The sequence below is a fragment of the Varanus komodoensis genome, unplaced genomic scaffold (assembly GCF_004798865.1).
Source record: "Varanus komodoensis strain SLA01 unplaced genomic scaffold, ASM479886v1 scaffold16, whole genome shotgun sequence".
Taxonomy (NCBI): domain Eukaryota; kingdom Metazoa; phylum Chordata; class Lepidosauria; order Squamata; family Varanidae; genus Varanus; species Varanus komodoensis.
The window spans coordinates 436,492-460,009 of record NW_025335468.1 but is presented as its reverse complement, the minus strand read 5'-3'; the positions used below and the strand labels follow the sequence as shown (position 1 = coordinate 460,009).

At 45.0% G+C, this 23,518-nt stretch overlaps 1 protein-coding gene across 1 annotated transcript; it reads left to right on the top strand.

Moving 5' to 3' along the window:
* The first annotated feature begins 11,909 nt into the window (after positions 1-11,909).
* VPS37C (VPS37C subunit of ESCRT-I) lies at positions 11,910-22,898 on the top strand. Its single transcript, XM_044425809.1, has 6 exons — positions 11,910-12,138; positions 14,118-14,200; positions 17,637-17,753; positions 17,849-18,020; positions 18,551-18,633; positions 20,307-22,898. Exons 3-6 carry the CDS (start codon positions 17,661-17,663, stop codon positions 21,036-21,038), a joined length of 1,080 nt encoding a protein of 359 aa, XP_044281744.1. The 5' UTR covers positions 11,910-12,138; positions 14,118-14,200; positions 17,637-17,660; the 3' UTR covers positions 21,039-22,898.
* The last annotated feature ends 620 nt before the right edge of the window (positions 22,899-23,518 follow it).

Below are 23,518 nucleotides of genomic sequence, written 5' to 3'. Positions count from 1 at the left end.
ATTACTCCAGATGGTAGCAGTCAGCAAGCTGTCTTTCCAGACTAAAGAACGCAAGGAACAGTAAAGATAATGCCATGTTTTATTTATGTATTTATTTATTTATGTATTTATTTATTTATATTTAAAACTTTTGCATCCTGTCCCATCACTGACGTCTCAGGACGGTTCACAGCAACAGTTCATGTACCTCACTTTGCAGAAGTGAGACGTTTTAGGAGTTCAGTGCTCACCCAGGGGTCCATTTCCTTTCAAAGAAGGCCACAGAAGATGCATGGTGTTTTGTAATGCTTGCATTTATTTACAACACATGCCAGCTGAGCACAGGGTGGGTGCCCACAGCACTAGGTGCATCAGATGTCCCTAAGTTCGCTGCTCTCCAGTCCAATTTCTAAGGGAGCAGAGCTAGCCACCCAAATGTTGCTAGTTTCTACGGCAGGGGTCTCAAACTCGCGGCCCGCGGGCCCATTGCCAGGAGGGGCGGGGCACGGGGGAGGGGCCCTGCGGCCTTCGAAGCGCCAGCGGCGCCCGGGCCGGCCGTGGGATGAGCGGCCCACCCCCACCGCTTGATGCGGCCTAGCCTCACCCAGACTCTACTTGCAGCTGTAGTTGAGTTTGAGACCTGTGTTCTAAAGACTGAAGCTCAGCCTCTCCGAGTGCCTCTTTAAGCCCCAGTCCAAAAACGGCAGGGTTCTCCTCTGGCTCCTCTTTACATGCAAATCTGACAGGCAAGCCACCCTCTGCCATTGGGAAGTCATCTTTATACACCACCAATGTCTTCTTGGGCCATCTTAGTTCCCACTATGGTCCATCACTTCACCAGTGCTTCTGGTTCCAGATTCTATATCTGCTCACTGTTTTTGAAGGGCAGTGGTTTCTTCTCAGCCTTTCTGCATGTTCTACTACATAACCTCTAAGTTGCATTGTGGTATAGCAGAACTGCACAACTACTGTTTAATTCCAGCATTCCATAAAATGCCACATTCTCCCAGTCAATACCTCCCTCTCCAGATAACACTTGGCAAGCCCAGAAGAGACCTTGAAGTACTGATACCATCTGAAGCACCCACAAACTACTGCAAGTGCACCGTAAGCACCTCATCAGAGGTCTGACAGCGATCAACAGTCCTTTGTCAAAGCTCGAGAGGGGTAGGCTCAGGGCATCACACTGACCTCTCCACTCACAGAACCATCCTAGATTTGGTTCTCGGGTTTCCTACAGCCCACTGAGGCCTGTAGTGCATGTTGGCAGGTGTGGTTGGCCACCTGGGTATTCACAATGTGATGACACACAGACCCAGTGGCGCAGGGAGTGTTGGGATGGCTAACAAACCACCCACAAGCCTAGAACAGTCCATCAGTTCCGGGTGGTTTGTTAACCATGCAAACAACCCACCTTCTGCTAGGTGTATATAATATGACAAAACATGCTTGCAACTTGAACATTCAAAATGGCCACCCCCATGTACCACTAAGTACTGGGTTAATAGTTAATTATCCCATAGAGGTTTGGCATGATGTCTGAACAGGGCCTTAAGGGTCCATCACGAGTTTGTCCCTTCCCTTCTCGCTCTTAGGCTCCAAAACACCAAACTGTTCCTTTCCAATGCAGGTCTTTCCTGGCACTTCCCACTGTAGGGCATACCTGGCTGGCTGACATTAAGCTGGGGCAGGCTGGCTGCATCCTCAAGTGTTATCAGTGAAACTGGAGCCATTCACATGGCCAAGGATTAATGAAATCCCTTGCCAGGGTTCCCTGCCCAACCCCAGGTAATCCAGCCTCCCAGGTAAGCACAGGAACTGCCTGAATTCAGATGTTCCAATTGGCACTCCCAAGGGAATTTTGAACCAATGGACATCTGCCATCATTACCTGGACAGCAAAGATACAAAAGATGCACCTTGCGCTCCCGGTTTTGCTGTGATTGAACATATTGAGAATAAAACATAGTTTTGTTCCTCTCACTCTTGTTGTGCTTGATTGGGTGGATGTGCCAAGTCCAGACCCCTTGTGTCCTTCACCAGCTACTAGACAAAGTAACTCTAAAAGCCTTCTAGTAAGCTGGAAGATAAGTCTCTGCTCTTGTGAACAGCGCTAAACACAAATAGGTAACTTCTCCCCCAAATTCTTCCATTTCAGTAACTCTGTGAGCTCCACCCTCAAGAATAGCTTCCACTGATGAAGGACCAGCTGGCAAGGCCTGCACAAGCCTTCTAACTGGGCAGCTCGCCTCTCCGGATGGGGCCAGGGACCGGGCAAGGCAATGGCTCTCCCTCTACCCCTTCTCAGACTTCTCCCATTTCTTCCCAAACATCTCTGCTCTGGAACTTTTGGGCAGTGACCCTGAGAGTGCTTTAAAGGCTTTTGCCTCTCCCTGAGTTTCCACCACTCCCCCCACCTAGTCTTCCACGTCTTCTTCAGAATCTTGGTTGGGATGGCTCTGAGATGCCCTCCAAGAGAGCGATTGGGTTCACTCACAACTGAGTTATGAATCAGATCTGGAAAGGATCTCTTAAAGGGAATCCATACTGATCCTCCAAAAAAAAGTATGATATAAGGTTGCAATCCTAATCACCAGCCTTCCCCGACCTGGTGTTCTCCAGATGTTCTGGGCTACAACTCCCAGCATTCCTGACCACTGGCCATGCTGTCTGGGGCAGATCAGAATAAAAGTCCAAAATATCTGGAAGACACCAAGATGGAGAAGCCTTCCCTGCACCTTCAACGGGCACTAAGTCCCATGGAAGTCAATGGGGCTTACTTCTGAGTTGAAAGTGCACAGTAGAACTACTAGCATTGCATTGCAGTCCTATTTTCTACTGCAAAGCAGTAACTTAGATGAGATTAACTCAACTCAACTGACCTGCAGGAGTTGTTGTGTCAGGGCAGAGCAGCCAAGGAGTAGATTATATCCATACTGCTGCTGGATCTAGATGGGGCAATTACAAAATAAGAGCTTAGAAAAATGTCCATCAGGGTGTAAATCTCCACTACTACCTTGTGAGTTTGGGATATGACATTTGTTTTCCATTTAACATTATCAGGGTCATGAACTACTCAGGACAAGCAAACACCAGTGAATTTTCATGTGGCTGAAATGAAATTGTCCAAGATCTATGGGGCACTGAATTAATAGTTCTGTTTTTGTGTTGGCCTGATACTGCCATGCTGCCCACAGAAGTATATCTGATCCTTGATTATCTACAGTATTGCAAATAACCTTTATCAGCTGTCTCCTGATACTCTGTGTAATTTGTTAATAAGTGGAACTCATGTTTATGTCTCTGCTTGAGGACTTCTGGAGAAACACCAAACAAGCTTGGCTGAATTCAGTGGTGCCTTTGCACCAACAGACTGGATACCAGAGAGGGCCTGGATTTCTCTTCCCCCTGCAGCAGCCTGCCATGACTCAGATCTGTTTCAGAGGACTGGCAGATCCTCCTGAGCTGAAGGTGAGGAGGATGAAAAAGGAATAAACCCATTTCATGGGCAGTAGTATACTCCCTTCTCACATGAATTTGGCCTGATGTTGAATATTTTATTTATTGATCTATATCCTGCCTTTTTCCTACAAAGGGCTCAAGGCAGCTCACATCTCCTCCTCCAACTTATCCCCACAATAACAACCCCATGAGGTAGGTTGGGCTGAGAGTCTGTGACTGGCCCAAAGTCACCCAGTTGGCTCCATGGCTGAGCAGGGACTAGAACCCAGATAGAACTAGAATAGCATCTGCTGGGGATGTATTGTCTTGAAGTGACCCCAAAACAACTATCTTGTGCATCTCGGATGTCATTCTCTGTGGAGGTGCTACTCAACATGTAAACAAACCACACGTTCAGGAGCAATAAAACTAAAGTCTTTTATTGCTACTTGTCTACAAGATTTACAACTCTATAGATAAGCTCTTCTGTTGAGGTCTTTGGAATGCAGATGTTAATCCTCTAATGGTGTCTCTCCCCAGCCCACGTGGGCCTAGCCCTCCTGGTCAGGCCTTTCTTCCCTCTGGCGTAACAAGCTCTGCCTTTGCTCGTATCCTCTAAGAATTCTACGATTGGTCGCTAGAGAAAAGTCTATTATGCCCCCTGCGTCTCCTGTGTCATGTTCAGGAAGTTCAGCATCAGTAGGAGGAGGGACAGCCCGCTCTGACTCCTTCAGAGTAGAACTCGTAGTGTCTTTTCTCTCGGGGCTCTCCTGCTTTGATGTGGGCTCGGGTGTTTGCTCAAGGGGCAGGGAGGCAGGGAGGTGCAGCTATCTGCTCAGCCACCCCCAAGCTAGGTTGCGGGGTTGGCTTTTGGATACAGGGTCCTAAGCACAAGAACTCCTCGTGAGGTGTCTCTGTCGGGGCTTCAGGCATGACATTCTCACAACTATTAGGTAACATGGTAGATGTTGGCAGGATGGAACCTTTTTCGTCCCGAGAGCCAACCTGCATTTTGGCCCTTCCAAGGGCTGCACTCCAGTGGGAAGCAACCGAGTGCATATAACTGTCAGCACATTTTAACTTAAAGCTCTTGTAGCCAGTATCTGAGCCTCAGGAGAGGCATTTCAACATTTTTGAATAGGGGAAAAACAGCACAAAAGCCTTTAAACTACTGGCATCAGGGAAGGGAGGTGTGGCTGCAGGGCTACTAGGACCAGCAGGGCTAAATTCAGCCCCTGGGACTCGGTTTTCTGTTCCAGCTCTATCTGAATGATACCCCTTCAGACTACAAGTGAAAGTTGACGTGCTCTTTCATTAAAAATAAACTCACAAAGAAAACAAAGTGTCAGAGGAAAGGGTTGAAACCTAGCCTTCCACTTAACATACCTGTCTTCTATGTGCAGGGTTTATTTATTTACTTTAACAAAGGTGTGTTAACCTTGTGAATCCCCATCTACCGTTTGATGCCCAAGCTTTGCCACCTTATCTGTGATCTGTGGGAGTCAGGCCTTGGTTTTGTCTAGTACTTGACCATTCTTTCTTCTTCTGCTTCTTCTGTCTTGCTGGCAGGAGAGATTAGCTACGGTCCATTTAACAAAATAAGTGCTATGTTGCTGGATAAATGTGTCTATCAGGTTTTGTTTGCATAAAACAATACATACGATGCTACATATACATACAACTTAAAACAAAGAGCAATGTTTGCCTTTATCATCACATTGCCTTTATCATGTGCATCATAAAAACATACCACTGGAGGAGGTCTGGTCGGCCATCCAGTCCAACCCTATGTTAAATGCAAGAAGTCTAGATTACGTATCCCTTAGCAGATTGCTGTCCAGCCTCTGCTTGCAGACCTCCAGTGAAGAAGAACCTGTCTACCCCTCAGGCCCTCGGTTCCCTTGTCAACTTGTTCTGTCAAGACGGGGTGGTCCAACACGCAACCCAGAGGCTGCATGCAGCCCCCAAGGCCTTGTTCGGTGGCTCTCTTGCTGCTTGGAGCCCCCCACACACCCCCAGTGCAGATCCCACTGATGGCACATGCATGATTGCAGTGAGCTCTCCCAAGGGTGCCATCCTGTCCCACTCTCTTCCTGAGGCTCAGGAAGAGAGCCGGTCAGGCTAGCAGCCTCAGGAGAGCTCGCCCCCACCCACCCCATGCTGCTCCAACTGATGACTGCAAAGGAGCCGAGTGCCTTTGCGCTTGTCAGCAGAAGCTAGCTGGGCATGCTGGGGAGAGTTCATTGGCTCAGCGAGCGAATTCCAAGAAGGAAGGAGGGTCGGGGGGGGGGGGTTAACTGGGGGGGGGGTCTGGGGGGCAGAAACAGGGAAGAAAGGGATGGGCCACCCCAGAGGAGCGATCATAGTGCTTGGGCTTTGGTCAGAGAAGGAGCTGCCTGTGATTGCTGCCGAGACCACAGGCCCACAAAGTGTTCTTTTTCATTAGGTGAGTCCTAAGATCTTAAAATTGTTTCTCCTTCATTTAATGGTTAATTATATTAATTGTGTACATGAAATTAAATATATTGTGAACACTTTTACAAAATGCTATTCATTATGTTGCCCCTGGGTTCCATGTCAAAGTCCTCATGCGGCCCTCAAGGTACAAAAAGTTTAATTGCCCTGTGTCAAGAGGTTTCCACTAATCTGAAATATGTTGACTTCTCATGGTTTCCATGTGTGCATGGGCTTTGTTAGGATCCCAAGTGATAGTCCAACAAGAACTGCATATTTGTAGGTACCAACTACAATGCAACTAGTTGTCCATAAGTATCTTTTGTATTCCCTCTATTTCTCAAGGTACTTAATCTGGCTCCCTCTTGGATCCACACCTTAACACGGTGAGAGGTTTGAGAGTGTCAAAGAAGCCGAGAGCAATGCCGTTAGGAGGCAAGGATAGTTCCTCTAGGCTGGTCTGCTAGCAGGTCACCCAAGGCAGAATGGTCAAGGCTGGGACACCAGACTAAGAGGCACCTGCTCTCCAGAGAAATAATGAAGAGCAAAAAGAGAATGGATCACATTCATGGTGGTGGGAACAGAGAAACTTCTGAAAGGCAGTTACTGGGTGGTAGATGAAGGCAACACTGGCAGAGGAACTTTTGCAAACAATGGTAGTGACACTCAAACTAATTCTGGTTACTACTGTGCAGAGGAAGGACATGGTAATCCACTTTTGAATTTTCTTACCTTGAAAACCCTATGATGAAGCAACCCAAAATGAAACGAGGTAGTGCCATAAGATGAGACCCCAAGGTTGGAACGCACTTTATTGGGAAAGGGCAAACGACAAATACTAGTAGTTTTGTCATTAATGATGCTACTAGCTGAAAACTGAAAGGAAGTCCAGTAGCCAACATGCACAGAGGTGAAGGGAAAGTCCAGTGCTGCAAAATATATACAAGTGGGACATGAAATGTGAAAATTATGAATCAAGGCAAACTGCAAATCATAAAGCAAGAAACAGAAAGAATGAACATCTCAGTACTTGATTTGAGCAAGCTAAAGTGGACTGGAATGGGGCATTTCCAATCAGACAAACACAAAGTGCTTTATTTCAGAAAAGACCAATTCAGAAGCTCTAATACTAAGGTAAGATGTAGCACAGGTAGTAAGAGTCTATAATGCACATTCTGACCAAATAATATCAAACAGAATTAATAGAAAACCTATCAACATAACCATCACTCAAGTCTATACTCCAACAATAGATGCTGGAAAGGAAGACATTGAAAACTTTTATGCAGGTGTTCAAGAGGAAATTGATAAAACACCTAAACAAGATATGCTGCTAATCTTAGGCTATTGAAATGCAAAAGTAGGGAACAAAACAAAATCAAATGCTCAAGGAAAATTTGGTCTAGGGGTAAGAAACGAAGCAGGAAAACAACTTGTAGAACTTTCTGAAGCCAACAATCCATTCATTGCAAACACATACTTCAAACAACTGTTCATTCAGCTGTATACATGGACTTCACCAGATGGGCCAATATAGAAACCAAATAGATTATGCAATTGGAAGCTGAAGGTGGAGAAGCTGTATTCTTGGTGCCAAAACAAGACAAGCAGCAGATTGCAGAAATTAATCAATCAGCTCTTAATTTCAAAAATCAGAGTCACACTCAAAAGATCACCAATAGAAACATAGTGCCAAAATAAGTAACACCCCTGAGGAATTTAAAGCTCATATAAATAATAGATTTGCATTGCTTTCAGTCAATTAAGCTGCCCAGAGAGCCTTTTGGGCTATGGAGCAGCATATAAATATAATAAACAAGCAAACAAATAAATATTACAATGATCCAAAGAAATGGAAGAGATCAACAAAAGAGGAAAAACAAGAGAAGTTCCAGAAGATCCAAGAAATCAAAGGAAAATTCAAACCTAGATTAGGAATGCTAAAAGACAAGCCAGAGAGCATGCTATCTCACCAGGAGAAAATAAAAAGGTAGAAAGAATATTCAGAAGAACTATACAAAAGAGATGAAAGATTAACAGGCTTATGAAGATGAAGATGTGCCCGCAATATTAGAAAGCAAAGGAAATGCTGCTCTGAAAGCACGTACAAAGAATAAAGCACCTGGAGTAGGCAGGATACAAATAGAACTTTTGCAAGCTGCAGAAAATCAATCAGTCCAAATCCTAACAAAAATATGTCAACAAATATGGAAAACAAAACAATGGCCCATGAACTGGAAACATTCAATATACATTCCAATCCCCAAGGAGATGCAAAAGAGTTGCACTAGCCATGGGACCATTGCATTAATCTTCCATACAAGTGATGTAATGTTGAAAGTGTTTCAACAGAGACTACTACTCTGTATGGAGTGAGAAATGCTGGATGTCCAGGCTGGATTCCAAAAAGAAAGAGGCACTAGAGATCATGTTCCAAATATACATTGGCTACCTGAGGACACCAAAGAATTTCACAAAAAGATCAGCCTATGCTAATCATATTAAAGACTACAGTGAAGTCTTTGACTGTATGGATCATGAGAAGCTATGGAGGGACCAGAAAGAAATGGGAGCTGAAAGAAATGTACCTCACCACCTGATTCTCCTGCTGCAGAACCCATATCACAGACAAGAAGTTACTGTGAGACCAGACTATGGAGAAAAGGAATGGCTTCCCATAGGCAAAGATGTCAGACAAGGATGTATTTTATCGCCCTCTTTGTTCAACCTGTACACAGAATATATCCTAAGGAAAGCTGGATTAAAATCAGAGGAAAGAGTGAAAATTGGCAGAAAAGACATCACTAATTTAAGATATGCAGATCATACTATACTACTGGCAGAAAGCAGCAATGACTTGAAACAACTGATAAAAGTGAAAGAAGAAAATACTAAAGGAGGCCTACGGCTGAATATAAAGAAAACAAAAATCATCTCCACAGAACTTTTCTATTGATAAAGAAGAAATTGAAATTGTGCAAGATTTCATATACCACAGCTAAATCGTCAATTCAAGTGGAGACTGCAGCCAACAAATTCAAAGATGACTGAGACTTGGGAGGACTGCAGTGAAGGAACTAGAAAAGATAATCAAGTGTAAGGACATTTGCTGGAGAACAAGGCCAAGGTAATCCCAATTATTGTATTTCCAACCACAATGTATTGGTGTGAAAGCTGGACAGTAAATAAAGCTAGTAAGAAGGAAGTTGAGGTGTTTGAAACATGGTGCTAAAGGAGAGCTTTGTGAATACCATGTACTGACAGAAAAGCACACAAGTGGGTCCTAGATCAAATCTAGCCAGAGCTTTTCCTAGAAGAAAAAATTACAAAACAGAGGCTGTTATGGCACAGCATAAGAAGGCAAGACTCATTGGAGAAGACGATCAGGGAAAGTTGAAGGCAGAAGATGAAAGGGAAGACTGAATATGAGGTACACTGAACCCATAAAGGAAGCCACCACCTAGAACTTGGAAGAGCTCAGCAGAGCTGCCACGGATAGGCACTTTGGTGGGCTTTCATTCATGGGGTTGCCTTAAGTCACAGACAACTGGATGGCACAAAACAACAACTTTATATGGGGAAATATGTGGCATAGTGCAAAATACAGTAAGTGCATACAAATGCATCCTCACCTGTTGAAGCAGATGGTGTTAACAAAGAAGATGAATAGGAAAGTAGCACAATAAATTTTTATCTCAGACAATGGGTCCTTTCGTTTCATAAGCATGGCAGTACAAGTGTTTTTTGGCAATGTAACTGCTTTCCTCTAGATATGCAGCAAAGACTACCATACAGTATCCTATGTTTTTAACATCTTTTTGCACTGTACATCAATATGAGGTACTGCAATTGTGGGGCAACTGAGTGTTTTCAAGGTCATGTTACGAGTTTTATCAGGTAGCAACTATCATTTTATGTTTCATTTTAATATATAGTACTTTCACTGCATGAGAGATTGCTGCCTTGGGATCTTTAAAATGCATTAACACATGCACACCTATGCTGGCACACATGACTTTATTTCAGAGGTTTTTTTTTTAAACCACTATCACTACAGTTCCATCTATTGTGTGTCAGTATCCCACCACAAAATATGCTGTCCCCTCTTTGTCTCACTGTGCAGGAGAATTTGGGTGTTTTGATGTGGCTGCTGCTGCTTCTCTTTTCAGTCTCATGGATCCCCTGTCAGGGTTTAAGAGCTATTTTGCCTTTCCATGTGCCATATTTGTCTTTGCTGCAACTTGGAAGCATTCAAGTTGAGAGGAGCTTTTCCCCACTTCCCTTTCCCCCAATGTCTACCTTTTCTCTTCTACCAATGAACATTCTCCACTTCAAGCTCAAGCAAATATGAAAATGAATGCACTCTTTTCTCCTGCTGCCCAAACTGTAATTTGACCCTTGCTTGGTGCCCTCTATACTCATTCATCTGGAAGGAGCCACCAGACAAGTCAGTGTGAGTTATTTCTGAATAGACATGCATATGATTGCATTGTTGGCTTCTCTGTAAAATTTCAGGGAGGGGAAGGCAAAAAGGGCACAATCAGAAAGGCTTTCTTTAAAGGAGGAATAGTGCCGGAGGAAAGAAACACTGATTTTATTCTCCATTTACAGAGAGAAGAGGAAAGAAAAGGTGACCAAGCACTAGCTTCTACCTTTTAGTCACTCCTCAGTGTTCCTGAAAGGATGGGTTGCTAATTAAGCCCTCCACTGGTGCTGAAGGTGGTGATGGGGGATCTTCAGTGATCATATTGCATTTTAATAACTTAATTATCATGATAATACTTATTTTTAGAGAAATTTCCTCAGAAAACCTGTTTTAGAAAATCTAGAGAGCTTAATTGATGTGAGTGCTTTAATTTGGTTTCACTGGTAAGCAAGCAAGTATTACACTATAAAATCATCTCTTTTGGAAATAAACAGTATCTTGATTTGAACTCTTCTAGCGATCAAGTGCCTACTGTATGCCTGCACCAAAAGTTAATTATCTTCTCTGTTAAAGCAGGCACTTTATTTTCCATTGGCATTTGGAATAGCTTGTTGGTTCTTGTCCTCTTGATCAGACAGAAAGATATCTTTTAATATCCAGCATTTTCCATTCTGAGATATATAGTCATAATCAAATTACCTCTGAACCTATTATCTGGGTTTGATAAACTTCAAATCTTTTGCTTTACATGGTCCAAGGGCTCAAATAATTTGACTGCACTGCAAATATGTATTGTTTAGTTTTATCATAGGTGGTACACATTTGTTCCCAAACATCTCTTGGGTATTTTTATACGACCTTAAGAGGTGGCAATGAAAATTATTGCCATCTAATGCTAATGGCAGAAGGTCATATTTTAGATACAAGGGAAGTGCACACCACATCCTATTTCTGGTTTGACTGTCTAAGCATTTAACTATACCAGTGCCAAATACATGCTGTAAATTCTGCCTTCTTGGGATGCAACAAAATAAATGCATGAAGGCGACCTACAGTGACTGATATCCTCGGCATATTCCCACGGTACCAAATTTTAAAAACATCCAAGAAAATGGAAGGTGTTGTTGCACTCGTGTCCTGCTGCGGGTTTGCCGGGCAGCTGGTTAGCTGCTGCGCGAACACAATGCTGGACCAGAGGGACTCAGGAAATATACGCTTAAATATGGACCTTATATTAACAGTTAATATAGTGATGGTGCGGCAGATTTAAGGGGGACACCTCCTTGCGCCAATCGCTGCCGGACGCTTCCTGAGAGAGACCTTTAGCTCTGGCAGATGGAAAAGGCCCTCGCAATTCCCTGCCGCTGCGCGCGCCCAGGCTGCAGCGACGCGCCAGGTGCCCCGCGCGGGCCGGAGCGGCTTCTCCCGGGATCGCGCGTGGGCGTGGAGGAGAGAGGCGGCGGCTGCGAAGGCCCCGCCTCCGCCCCGCATCCTTCGCGGGGCTGCTCTCGGCCTCCAAAATGGCCGCCAAGCCAAAAGCGCGCCGGGCCATTGGTCCAACCCGAGGAATAGACCATTTCCGCCACGGGAGGGAATGATGCGTTGATCCCTTTCCCTCCTCTTCTTTTGCAGGAATAGAATAAACGGACATAGTTTCCGGCTTTCAAACGGAAACCGGAAGACAGTCGGGAATTCTCTTTTCTGCTTTTGCCTTTTCTGCCCGATCTCTCTCCGGCTTCCCGCAGGCAAAGCGGGATTATTGGGGTGCTGGTCGCTTAGCTTTTTCTCGTGGCCTCTCGCAAGAAAAGACGGCCTGCCTGCGCCCGCTTCACTCGACAGGTGAGGGATGGTGGTGGGAGCGTAACTGCCTGAGCGCGCCGCATTTTCCCCTCCACCTCCTCTCCTGCCAGCTCTCTGAGGGGAGAGGGACAGTTGGCAGCGCGCAGCGCCTCGCCTCCCTGCAAGGCTCTGGGCGACGCTGTGCGCGGCTGGGGCGGGGGCGACAGAGCTGCTCCCCAAACCTGGCTTGAGCTCCCGCCCCCCGGAAGCCCCTCCCCCTCAGGTGGCGCGAGGTCTCTGGCCAAGCTGATGCGACGAGAGATGCTCCGCGTGTGCACCAAGGCAGTTTCTTTCTCCCTCTCCGCGAGGGCACTCGTCCTCTGCTACTGGAAACAGGCGCCGAGTTAAATCTCTCGAGGGCGGGTATATCGTTTGTTTGCATATGCTGATTAGGTGGAATGATTGTACGGCAGTTACCCTTTTTCTTTTTTTCAGCTGCCACTGAGGTTGAGGTTAAAGAGAAGTGAGGAGGAGCCGAGCGTGTGGCACTAGAAGTGCTTGGCTGCATGGCAACTCTACCGTGCTTTCCTTTACCCTCATGCAGTACCAAACTCATTCACCCCGTGTCCCATTCCTGGCTTTCCTGTTGGAGCATATTGTTTGTGCTCCTTGCACTGATTGGGGGTTATCATCTCAAGGTGCCTGTTTCTGTATAATGCCTACATCTACTGGTGCTTTAGTATATGAAGAACAACTTGAGGGTGGCCAGTATTTTGCTGGCAAACCTCAAGCTGTTCCATCTGTAGTTGGGACTGACTACCTTTTTCCATACACTAATTAAGTCAAGAAGTTTAGTCACACAACTTTTTTAGCATTGGGATCTTTATGCTGATAGTTGCATCAGTACCTAGGCCTGGGGAGTGATGTCTTTAGTGCAAATCTTTTCTATTATTTTTGCAGGAGAACAGCTGATTGTAATAACCCATATCTGTTATTCCCATGTGAATAGTCAGTAACAATTTCTATAAAACACAGTGCATGCTTGATAGGCAGTAAAGAAATGAAATAAATAAAAAATCTATAAGAATATAGTTTAAGTTTGCCTGCATATGCATGAGGTTCAGGAACTAGTTAACAAATGTGGGATAAACTTAGCATGTGCACTGATACCCTGGAATGTGCCTCACGAATGTGCCATCTTTTGTTTGGTTCTGGTTTTCATCTATTTTGCTAATGACATGGAAGACCATCTTCTCCTTTATGTACATGCCCAGACCTTAAGATCTTCCTCAGATGCCCTTTCCTTGAGAGTCCCTGCCAAAGGAAGTAAAGCAGGTGACTGACAGGCTGAGGCTTCTTTGGTAGCAGCATCTCAGTTGTAGAACAGCCGTTCCAGAGAGTTTTGCCTGATGCCACCCCTCTGTTCTTTTTGATACTTGATCTTTCTGATCAGCCAGGTCTTTTAAATAATTCAGTTTTTAAGTATTTGGTGTGCTGTGTGTTTAATTTCTGATTGGTGGTCTTGTGTTTTATTTTAAGCTGGTTTTATGTAGCTTTACTGTAAGCTGCCCAGGGTATTTTTATGTTATGTGGCCACATAGAAATGTTGTCAATAAATAAAGTAGCAGACACTCCTTTGTGGCCACTGGAGTTCATGAAGAGGTTTGCTAAATGAGAGTGTGCTCTCTGGTTTTATCACTGAGTAAGTAACAGCATACCAGGAGCAATATCAGGAGCAAATACAGAAAGGAAAACTGGGATATCCTGCCAAGTGTATACCCAAGAAGGAACTGCAGTCCTTCTGACTTGCAGAGTTTCCTGACCATATGTTGTCGTAAGCACACTTTGGATTTCCATGTATACACTTTAAACTTCTGTATACACTTTTAAAATGCACAGTGGCCCTTGGTTAATACTGCTCAAATAATGCTGGGAATTTTGGAACTAGAGTTGATTTTTCTCCATAGCCTGAAGGCCTTTCATTCATTGACTTTGGAACACTGTTGGCAAATACAAGCATTACTTCATTTCTCTTCCAGATACTGATGCAGAATCCTCAGAGCCAACCCTGTGAGATGTTTCATTTGAATCAGAGGTGGAAGAGCCAATAGCAGATACAAAGGTTATCATCCTTGCAAATTGTCTTTGGTTTATGTCTCCTGCTGTGTATGAATTATAGTTTACAAGGGACTGGGACTTGTGTTGGACAGAATATTTGGAAAATAAGGGCCACAGTATATGTGATAGCAGGTGATCTCTGCTGCTTATTCTAAGGAATTGCAGCTATAGGAAACGCTATATTAAATTGGGGCTGCCATGGTAGAAGAGGGAAGGAATTAACCCTTGGATGAAAATTGCCTTTCACAGCAGTGATTTTAAGTGAGAAAACAGCACAGGAATAGCCAGTACTAATTGGCTGAATTCACACATAATGTTATTTTTGACAATGTGTGATCCCATTTACAGTGTTTCTGTGCAATTTCCACATTGCTGCCATAGAGTTTAGTGGCAAGAATGCCCATGGCTGCAGCAGATGCTCCAGCCTCCATTTTTCACTGCCCTGTTTGCCTAGCAATTGCTGAAGTAGCTGCAGCTGTGCTCTAATTGTCTGTCTTGCACTGCTTTCTCCCTCTGTCTGTCTTTTTCCTCTGTCCCACTGCCCAGCCACAGCTTTGGAATACTGGTTGTGGTGGGACATCACGCCACACCACCTGTAGCAGTAGCCCTGTGGAGGCAGCCATGCTGGGTGCTCCTGTCCGGTTGCTGAACTTTGATGGAGCAATACTCTGAAATGTCTGTCTGTCTGTTCTGCTTGGGAAGCCAGCACTCTCCTCTTGTGAAGGCAGCTTTACACAGGGGGGCATGTGTGCTGTACATGGGCATCGCCATGAAAGCAGTTGCCCTGAGAAGTCCAGGTCTCTGCTTGTCCTCCCCTCCTCCCTGCCACTGCTGTCTTGATCCTGGCCTTCCTGAGGCCTGTCAGGAAGCCATGCTGTCACCCCTCCGGCACAGCTGCAGGACGGGCACATCCCTTGTGGCCAGTCAGAAAACTTTCCCAGACAGATGCCCACAAGGGGAAACTTAAGGGAAGTTTCTGGCAGGACATGCTTCCTCTGTCGCTGTCACAGCCTGCCTGCACAAATGCCTTCCCTGTGCCTGGATGAAGGGATGCAGCCCCTGCAGTGTGAGTGGGCCCTGAGCACAGGCAGATGGGGAGACCTGCAGTGCGGGATGGGGACGCTTGCCCTTTGGCACAAAGCGGGGCAGCAGTGGGGAGCGCTGCTGCAGTGTTCCACCAGAGCAACAGTGCCACTCTAGCAGTTGCTTCATTGAGCAGCAAGGAAAATCCAAGCACGGCTGCACTCACGCCCAGCGGAGTATGTGGGGCAACGGAGAGGCAGGTGACCCAAGCAGGAGTGGTGCACCCTGGGGTTGATCCTGAGCCATGGGGCTGATGTGGCACTATTTGAAGGGAAGATGGAGACGCATGGAAGCCTAGGACACAAGGCGATCCCATGCTGTGCAGTAACTGTGCAGCATGGCTTAGAGTTACATGCAATTACAGCCACTATGTATTTTGCCTCAAAGGGCAGATACGAGCTTTGGAGAAGGCATTTTGCATTGGGAAAACTATGCTGGGGGAACATGGACTCCCTCATCTTATTCACCTGGCTTGTCATAAAACATAAAAAGCAGGATTTTCTTTATCTAGTTGTGCCTAATATTTAGTTGTGCCTAAACCTCATCTTTTATGAGAACAGAGGGCAAAATGCTAGGTTCAAAAAATCTGATAAAATGGTGAAAAATCGAAGATGCAGCTCTGGTGCAGCTGTATGCAAAGGTTTCTGGTTTTAGTGAACTGCAGGATCAGCTGCAATGGACGACTGCAAGGGGAAACTTGGGCCGTATGGCTGCGTAAACTTTGTTGTACATAAAAGCTTTTGCGGGGCCAGGGAAGGGACTCTTGGCTGTTAAAGGGATGGAAGACGCCTCATTTGATATCCCAGCAGATGATGCAGCCAAAAATAGTAAGAAGGAAAGATGAGATTGCAATCCAAGGACACTGATTATGTTTTTCCCTGGGAAGAATCAAGTAATGGAAGGTGGAAAAGTTTGTTTCTACCTCTGATCACTATCAAGAAAAAGAAGGGGAATAAGGTTGGGTCTCTCTCTTGACTGGCAAAGGACCACTTGATCAATTGCTATTGACAGACATTGATATCTATGCACTGCCGTGAAACCTAGAATTATTTAGAAAAAAATACTGTTAAGTAGATGGTGTGGAGGAGTATAGACAGGTACTTCAACATAATATGAAGAGAATACAAAGCTACTATGTGTTAGTGCTTTACTTTTCCCTTATTCATGGGCCTTGCCTTTGGGATTATCTGTGTCATTATACCACTCATGATACAATGCAGAGTCCATGGGCCCACTTCCTGATTCAGCCATCTATTAGAGAACAAGCTGGAAACCCAATTTTCCAAAGAGAGATAAATGTTTATTATTCTTTTAACATTTGAAAGGCTAACATTTGAACCAGTTTCATGCTAAGAACTGTGGATGTTTTGCTAAATGAGCAGGAAGTATGGAGAAAGAGCTTGCCTGAATCTGTTGTTCTAATTGTTTTAAATGGTTTCCTGAAACAAAGAGCAGATCAGAACTGGCTTGTGCGTGTGCAGATACAGATGACACAATATTGTGTAAACAGATAGTTCGACACTTTGTCGGTGCATGCATCAGAACTGTTTGTTTTCCCAAGCTTGCTTGCTCTTTGTAAGCTGTGGGTGCTTTCTGACAAGGAGCTTCTGTGGCATACCATTGGACTCGGACTCAGGTCTGGGTTCTTTATGAGGCTCCTTAGGTGACTTGGGGGAAATCACTGACTCTTAGTCTAACCCACCTCACAGGGTTGTTGTGAGGGTGCAGTGGAGAGCTAGAAGGGTATGTGAGCTGCCCTGGATTCCTTACAAGAAAAGAGCATTAAGTAAGTAAGGCTTCTCAGGCTGAATGAGCACACCTGATACCCCACACTATACAGGGAGTTAACAAATTATCATGTTGCTTTGTCGGTCTGAACAGTGTTTTCGGTTTTGCACAGTGTTGCCCCTGCACAATAACGATTTTCATGGTTTGGGCATATGGAATCAGCATGGTGTTCTGGTGGGATCACGTCAACCTGAGCTGCTCTTGCCTTCGTGCAGTAGAGTGATGCATAGATGCACTGAGTCTAAGAAGCATTATGACAGTATTATGTCATCTTTCCTGGGCAAACTTGGAATATAAGGAATGATATACTGGATGTTCAATGAGCACAAGTGAGGGTGGGTTGAGTGAGCTTGTTCATGGTCCCTACACTTTTGGACAGATCTGAGAGTAGGATTTATTTAAACAAGTAGTTAAAAATGACAAAACCGTCTTGCAGCCAGAGGCACTTGATATTTGGATTCTGGCAGGGTTGTGACCATTATAACCAGCACATGACATGATTGGAGTGCCCAGCAGATGGTATGAAACTTGTTAATTCCTCATGTTTATTTCTTCTTTCTCTTTCCCAGAGGAGTTCATGAGCCCCACAAAAGATGGAGACATTTAGAGACAAGACTGTAGATGAGCTGAAGGAGTTGCAGGAGAATTTGGAGGAGATTGCCCGCTTGGCATTAGAGTCCAATGAGGTACCTCTTGACATACAATGCTTCTGCTAGACTGAAGAGAGGGAGGTGGCCTGAAGGGAACTTTCTCCTTCCTAATAATGGGTTTTCCTTCTCAGATCCAGGATATACAGCTGGAAAGGGAGATGGCTCTGGCCACAAATCGTAGCCTGGCAGAGCGGAACTTGAAATTCCAAGAACCCCTAGAAACGGGACGTGCAAACCTCTCTGACAAATACCGGATTCTGCAAGAGCTGGTGGAGCAGTGCCAGGAACAGAAGGCAAAACTGGGTAGATCACCTTTCCCTAGATTGGAGCGATCTGGGCAGGAGAGCCTGTAGGCTCCCCCCCACCCCAAGCATTGTTATTTTTATTATTGTTGCTCCTCTGTGTTGCTGCCTCCTTATCTGGAGATGGTTCTTTCTTCTTGACTTCTGTGAACTGGTTTCTTGGTATCTGTGAATGGTGGGAAAGGAGGGAGGTTGACCTATATGAAGATAATTTGGTTCTGTTTTGGGGCTTCCAGCAGGCCTTCACAAATCAATAGGGCCAGTGACATTTGTATCTGCACAGCTGTCAAAATCTCTGTGCAGAAGTAGTGTTTGTATAAGCGGTAACAGTTTTCCTGTCTTTGGGTAACCCTCCCTTTTTCCTCAGGGTAGTGGCTCTTAAAGAAATAGGGCTGTTGCCTTAGAAAGTGGCAGCACTCACGTACCTAGACATATTTGCACAGAGCCAGGAGCTAGTATTGTCATGAGATGGATATAAGGAGAAATGTTTGTTTTGTATGACCTTTACTCATGGTTAATTTTCCCCACTAGAGAAATTCTCAGCAGCAATGAAGCCTGATACGTTGTTAAATCTTCTGCAAGTAGAAGGACAAAAAATCGAAGAAGAATCTGAGGTATACCTGTGGTTTAAACTCAAGAGAAAATAAGATTTTATTTTATACGATTTGTTGATGCTGGACTAAGCTTTCCTCTCCTTTGCCCTCATTTTCTCACAATATAAACTCCAGCCATCCTGAGGATAAGTTCTCCCTTGTCAGTGACATGTTCAAATGTTTGCCTTCCATGGGTCTGCTTTATTTGCTAAAATATAGATGGCCAACCAGCAGCATTGGTATCATAGGCAGTGCTCACAGCAAGAGCTCCTGGCACCCCTGGACAGCTGCAGAAGAGTCAGGCCTGTGCTTTTTCCCAGGCAGATCTCGCTGTTCTTTCTCCTGCTTCCTAGCTCAGTAAATTTGGAAGACCGCCTTGAGGCACACAGGGCCACAAATTGTTAATGATGTGTTTTATATCACACTAAGCCCTTGTGGAAGTGTGGCCACTGATTGAATAGTGTTGTCTAAATGGAGAATGCCCGACATAGTCCAGGGTTATATCTGGCCCATTTCACTGTGAGTGATGATGGGAAAAAAGAAGATGCGATCATGCCGCTTCTTATCTCAACTGATGCGATGCAGAATGCTTTGTGCTGTTGGTGGGTGATGCTGGAATATGTGTACAAGAGAAGGCACGGTGGGGCAGTCTTTTAGTTCTTCCTGGAAAAGTCTAGACAGATTTGAAATCAGAAGTTGCTTAGGAACATTCTGCAATTCCACTTGATACTATATTTCTTTTCTACTGACAAAAGACTTGTACTTCTTAGCTGCCAATTGCCAGAGGACATTGCGAGGAACTCCCAGTGAAATTGTCCCTGGTCATTTAAACCACTGCCTCCCGCCTCCCCATTCAAGATGGTGCATTTTAGTGCCTCCAAGTCACTCCCCTTCTATTATGGGCAAAGATCCATTGGGCTGTCGACCAAAAATGAGCAAGCTCTTTTTCCTTCCCTGCTATCTACCCCAGTATCTACACCTGGGAACATCCATTGCATAGATGATTCGTTAATGCTGGACCAAGATTTCCTCCCTTTTGCCCTCATATTGTAGGGCATATAATATATATTCTATACTCATATATAGTCTATAGTCTTATATTATACACCATTGCTGCCCAGAGAGTCATCCTGGCTAATAGGCAGGGTTGAAAATAAATGCATAGATAACAAGGATATAGATATTTTTATGTCTTTAACAATCCTTGCTCTGGTTGAGAAGGCGTAGTGTAAGCAAATTTATTATTATTATTATTAATTATATTTCTATACCACCCATAGCCAAAGCTCTCTGGGTAGTTCACAACATTGAAGTCCCCCATCCAGATTCCAACCAGGCCTGACCCTACTTAGCTTCCAAGATAAGGCATGATCAGGCCCTTCAGGCTACATGGAAGCTTAGCTAGTTTAGGTTAAGAACCTGACCATTTCACTACATTACTTTTAGTGGTCTAAGGCACATTACCACAATTTTCAGTTGCCTTAATGTTCCTCTTTCTTAGAAACGTTAATTTGAGTTAGTGTAGCCCTGTTTTTTCCTTTTCTGTTTCTCTAGCCAGGTAAGTATTTCCATTTTTCTTTGTGTTGATTAGCGCTTGTAGGGCCTTTCACTTGAATAGGAAAGGCTCATTGCAAGAAAGTTTGAGCTCCCAATTTCAGATGGAAGTGTTGTGTTAATTATCTTTTGCATTCTAGATAATGGCCGAAAAGTTCCTAGAGGGTGAAGTGCCTCTGGAGACATTTCTTGAGCAGTTTTCCTCCATGAGGAAGTTGTCCCACCTAAGGCGGGTGAAAGTGGAGAAACTTCAGGAAGTGCTGAGAAAACGTCAGTCTTCACAAGAGTCAGCAAACAGCACTGATTTCAACCACCAGCATCCTTCCGACATACCTCCTGGGCCTGTAACCCAGCAGCCACAGCATAGCTCAGCTGGGGCACCTCCCTTTCCTTTACCTTACAGTCCCTCCCCTTGCATGCCTGCTGGCCCTTCAACTTATGGAGCTCTCCAACCAGCTCCCTTTGGAGGAGCACCTGTTTTGGTAGGACATGTTGCTTCCGCTCAACCAAGTTTCCAATCTCAGTTTCCGTATAAATCACCCTCAGTTCCTGGTTCGGTACCCCAGTCTCAAGCAGGAGATGCATCTTCATCTCCTGGGTACTCTTGGTCTCCATCTAGAGCACCTCCTTCTGGACCAGGATACCCACACCAGTCTCCCAGGGCTGCTGCTACAGGGCCAGGCTTCCCCCAGCCTCCGCAGCCTCCATATTTTCCACCAGGGGGGAGGCCACTGTGCCCATATCCTACACAGCCTCCAGTGCCTAGCTTACCTGTTGCCCCCCAGCCTCCATATCCCACAGGCCCAACCCTGTCCTTTGGATATCCTCCACCACCACTGCCTCCTCGAGGCCCTTCTTGGTCAGGATACTAGTCAGGATTTCCACACAGTATTCTTTTTCACAGTAGCCTGAGAAATCAGTTCTTGCTAGCTAATGAGGTCCAAGCTGCATACTTGGGAGCATGATCCTGAGGAACATGCTTGCGTGAGCATTATATTGATGTATGCTTGGTGTAATGCTGTAAGAATCGAGGAGTCCCTCTCTTGGGAGCTGTCCGTCCATAAGCATCAGCAGGCATTGACTGCTGGCAGCCTTAATGGACAGTGGTTCTGACCAAGAAGGCAGTTCAAGCCATAGTTTAAAACACAGACTGAGACCAGACTCTCAGTTCCAATTAAGCTGCTTGAGACATATTGATTGAGAGCAGCTTGGATCTGGTCCTCTGTGTGTGTGTACAACTGCGTGTGTGTAGTTTTCTACTTCAGTATGCTAAGATAGAATATATAGCTACATATCCACACCCACACACACACACCCACAAAAGAATTCTATACAGTTATATTTACACAGAAGCCCTGGCAGGGAGAAATCTGTCAGGCCTTCCTGATGTAAAAAATGTGCTTTCCCGGGAAGGAAGGAAATACAAGATTGACACAAGAGAATATTAGAAATTAAACTGAGAGCATAGCCCACTCTTGCCATGCTTCAGAAGAGGTATATAAGCAAATGCAACAGAGGAACAAACCCTGCATTACCTGTTCCATTTCAATCAAGCATCTGTCAATTTCTCCCATGTTGGTCATTCCCATACAACCAGGGGAGAGCGCATATTTTTCTCTGAGGGCTCTTTTTTCATGGCAGACCTTCCGGGGCCACCACCCACCAGGGCCGGTGGGGCCAGAGGTAGCCCATGCCCTTTCACATACACAATTCTTTGAATCCTTTCCCATCTGCTGCGTTTCTCTCTTCCCTCCCTCCCCTCCCAGCACAGGCTAGTAAATAAAGCTCCCATGGGCACCAATAGGAGCTATGTAGGGACGCATTAGGGGAGGCACAATGCATGGGCAAGGTTAGCTCTTTCCGCCCCAGCTGTGCAGCGCAATTCACCCCAACCCACCCCTTTTTAAAATTGTAATGGCTGTGTATGTGTGTGTGGGGGGCAGTTTTGTAGGGGTTCATAGTGCAGGGAAGGTTAGCCTGCCCTTCCCCAGCAGAAACCCCACATCTCTGCCCCCATATGACGATTGAACTTTTAGAGCATAGTTCCATGCATGTTTTTCTATGCATAGGGGTCTGTCCTTAAAAGTGGAATTGCTGTACCGAGGTGGGTGAGAGGAGGGACTGCATGGGAAGCCTCCACAGGCCACGGCTTCCCCATCTCTGCCATGGAGGTTACCTGTCTTGCTTTTCCTCCCGTCCAGTGTGCTTTCACCATCGCTAGCTTTACCACGGCTAATTTTATCTATATTCTCCCCTTTGAACAGACACAATAGTTGTGTTAGGTATGTGGAAGATGTGAACTAGGGGGTCTGGAACTGTCTGAAGGTGAGGCAGCAGGGCTGACAAGCCACATCACAACATTTATAGGCTTGGAAGCAATGGACAAAATGCTTCTGCACCTGTAACTACCACTCAGTGTGGAATACTTCACTGAAGCTGATGGGCGTTTGCTGCAAACATATCCAGTTACTTTTCTCTAAAAGCCTCTGAGTGTGACAGAGGACATTCATGATGCCTTCGTTTACAATCCCACTTTCTTCTGTTGACAAGAAACACTGGCTACCAACTGGGACAACAGAGAGGAACTAATGGAAATGGCTTTGCTCAGCACTTTATCCTATTGCTTGCCCATGATTTATTTAAAATACACTACTAATAGAACAACTGCTTATTAAATTTGATGGGAGCAATTCCGTATCTGTAATTATGGTAATAAAACTTGATAAATTGCATACAGACTTATGATGATGATTTCTAGAAATGCAGCTGTGACTTGTTCCTATTTGCTATTGATTCTTTTTTTTTGCTTGCTAACCTCTTCCTGTGATGTTTGTCTTGATAAGACCCTTCACCATCCTTCCCACACAGTCACAGGCTCTCTGCACTACCTGGCCTTTCCTCTTGTCGGTACCCTTCTTAATAGGTCTAGCTATACATCTATCCTCCCTGTAGACCAATAAGCTTAATCCTTCTCAGCATCCTTTGACAACGTGTTTCCTCTGTCTTGTGCACTGTAATTTCCACCATCCATTTGCCATTATTACTTTTAGCTATTGTGCTGTCATCATTTAATTTTGATTTATAATTAAGTAATTGCTCTGCCTAGTCTAGTCAACTGTTAGTACCCCAGCTTTCATCTATTTTGATAACCCAGTATTAGACAATCTCTTACACAAGAATGAAAGATGTGAATAGAGGCTAAAGTAATGGAGATGTGTGTTGCTCAAAGAAAAAGGGAAAGGAATAAGTTTGATTTTTAACAAGAATGTTCAAAAGGATTCCAGACGTCAGAATGGTTCGCTGTGAATGGTGCTTTAATTCTAACACAGTCCCATGGAAAGATCTCACAATC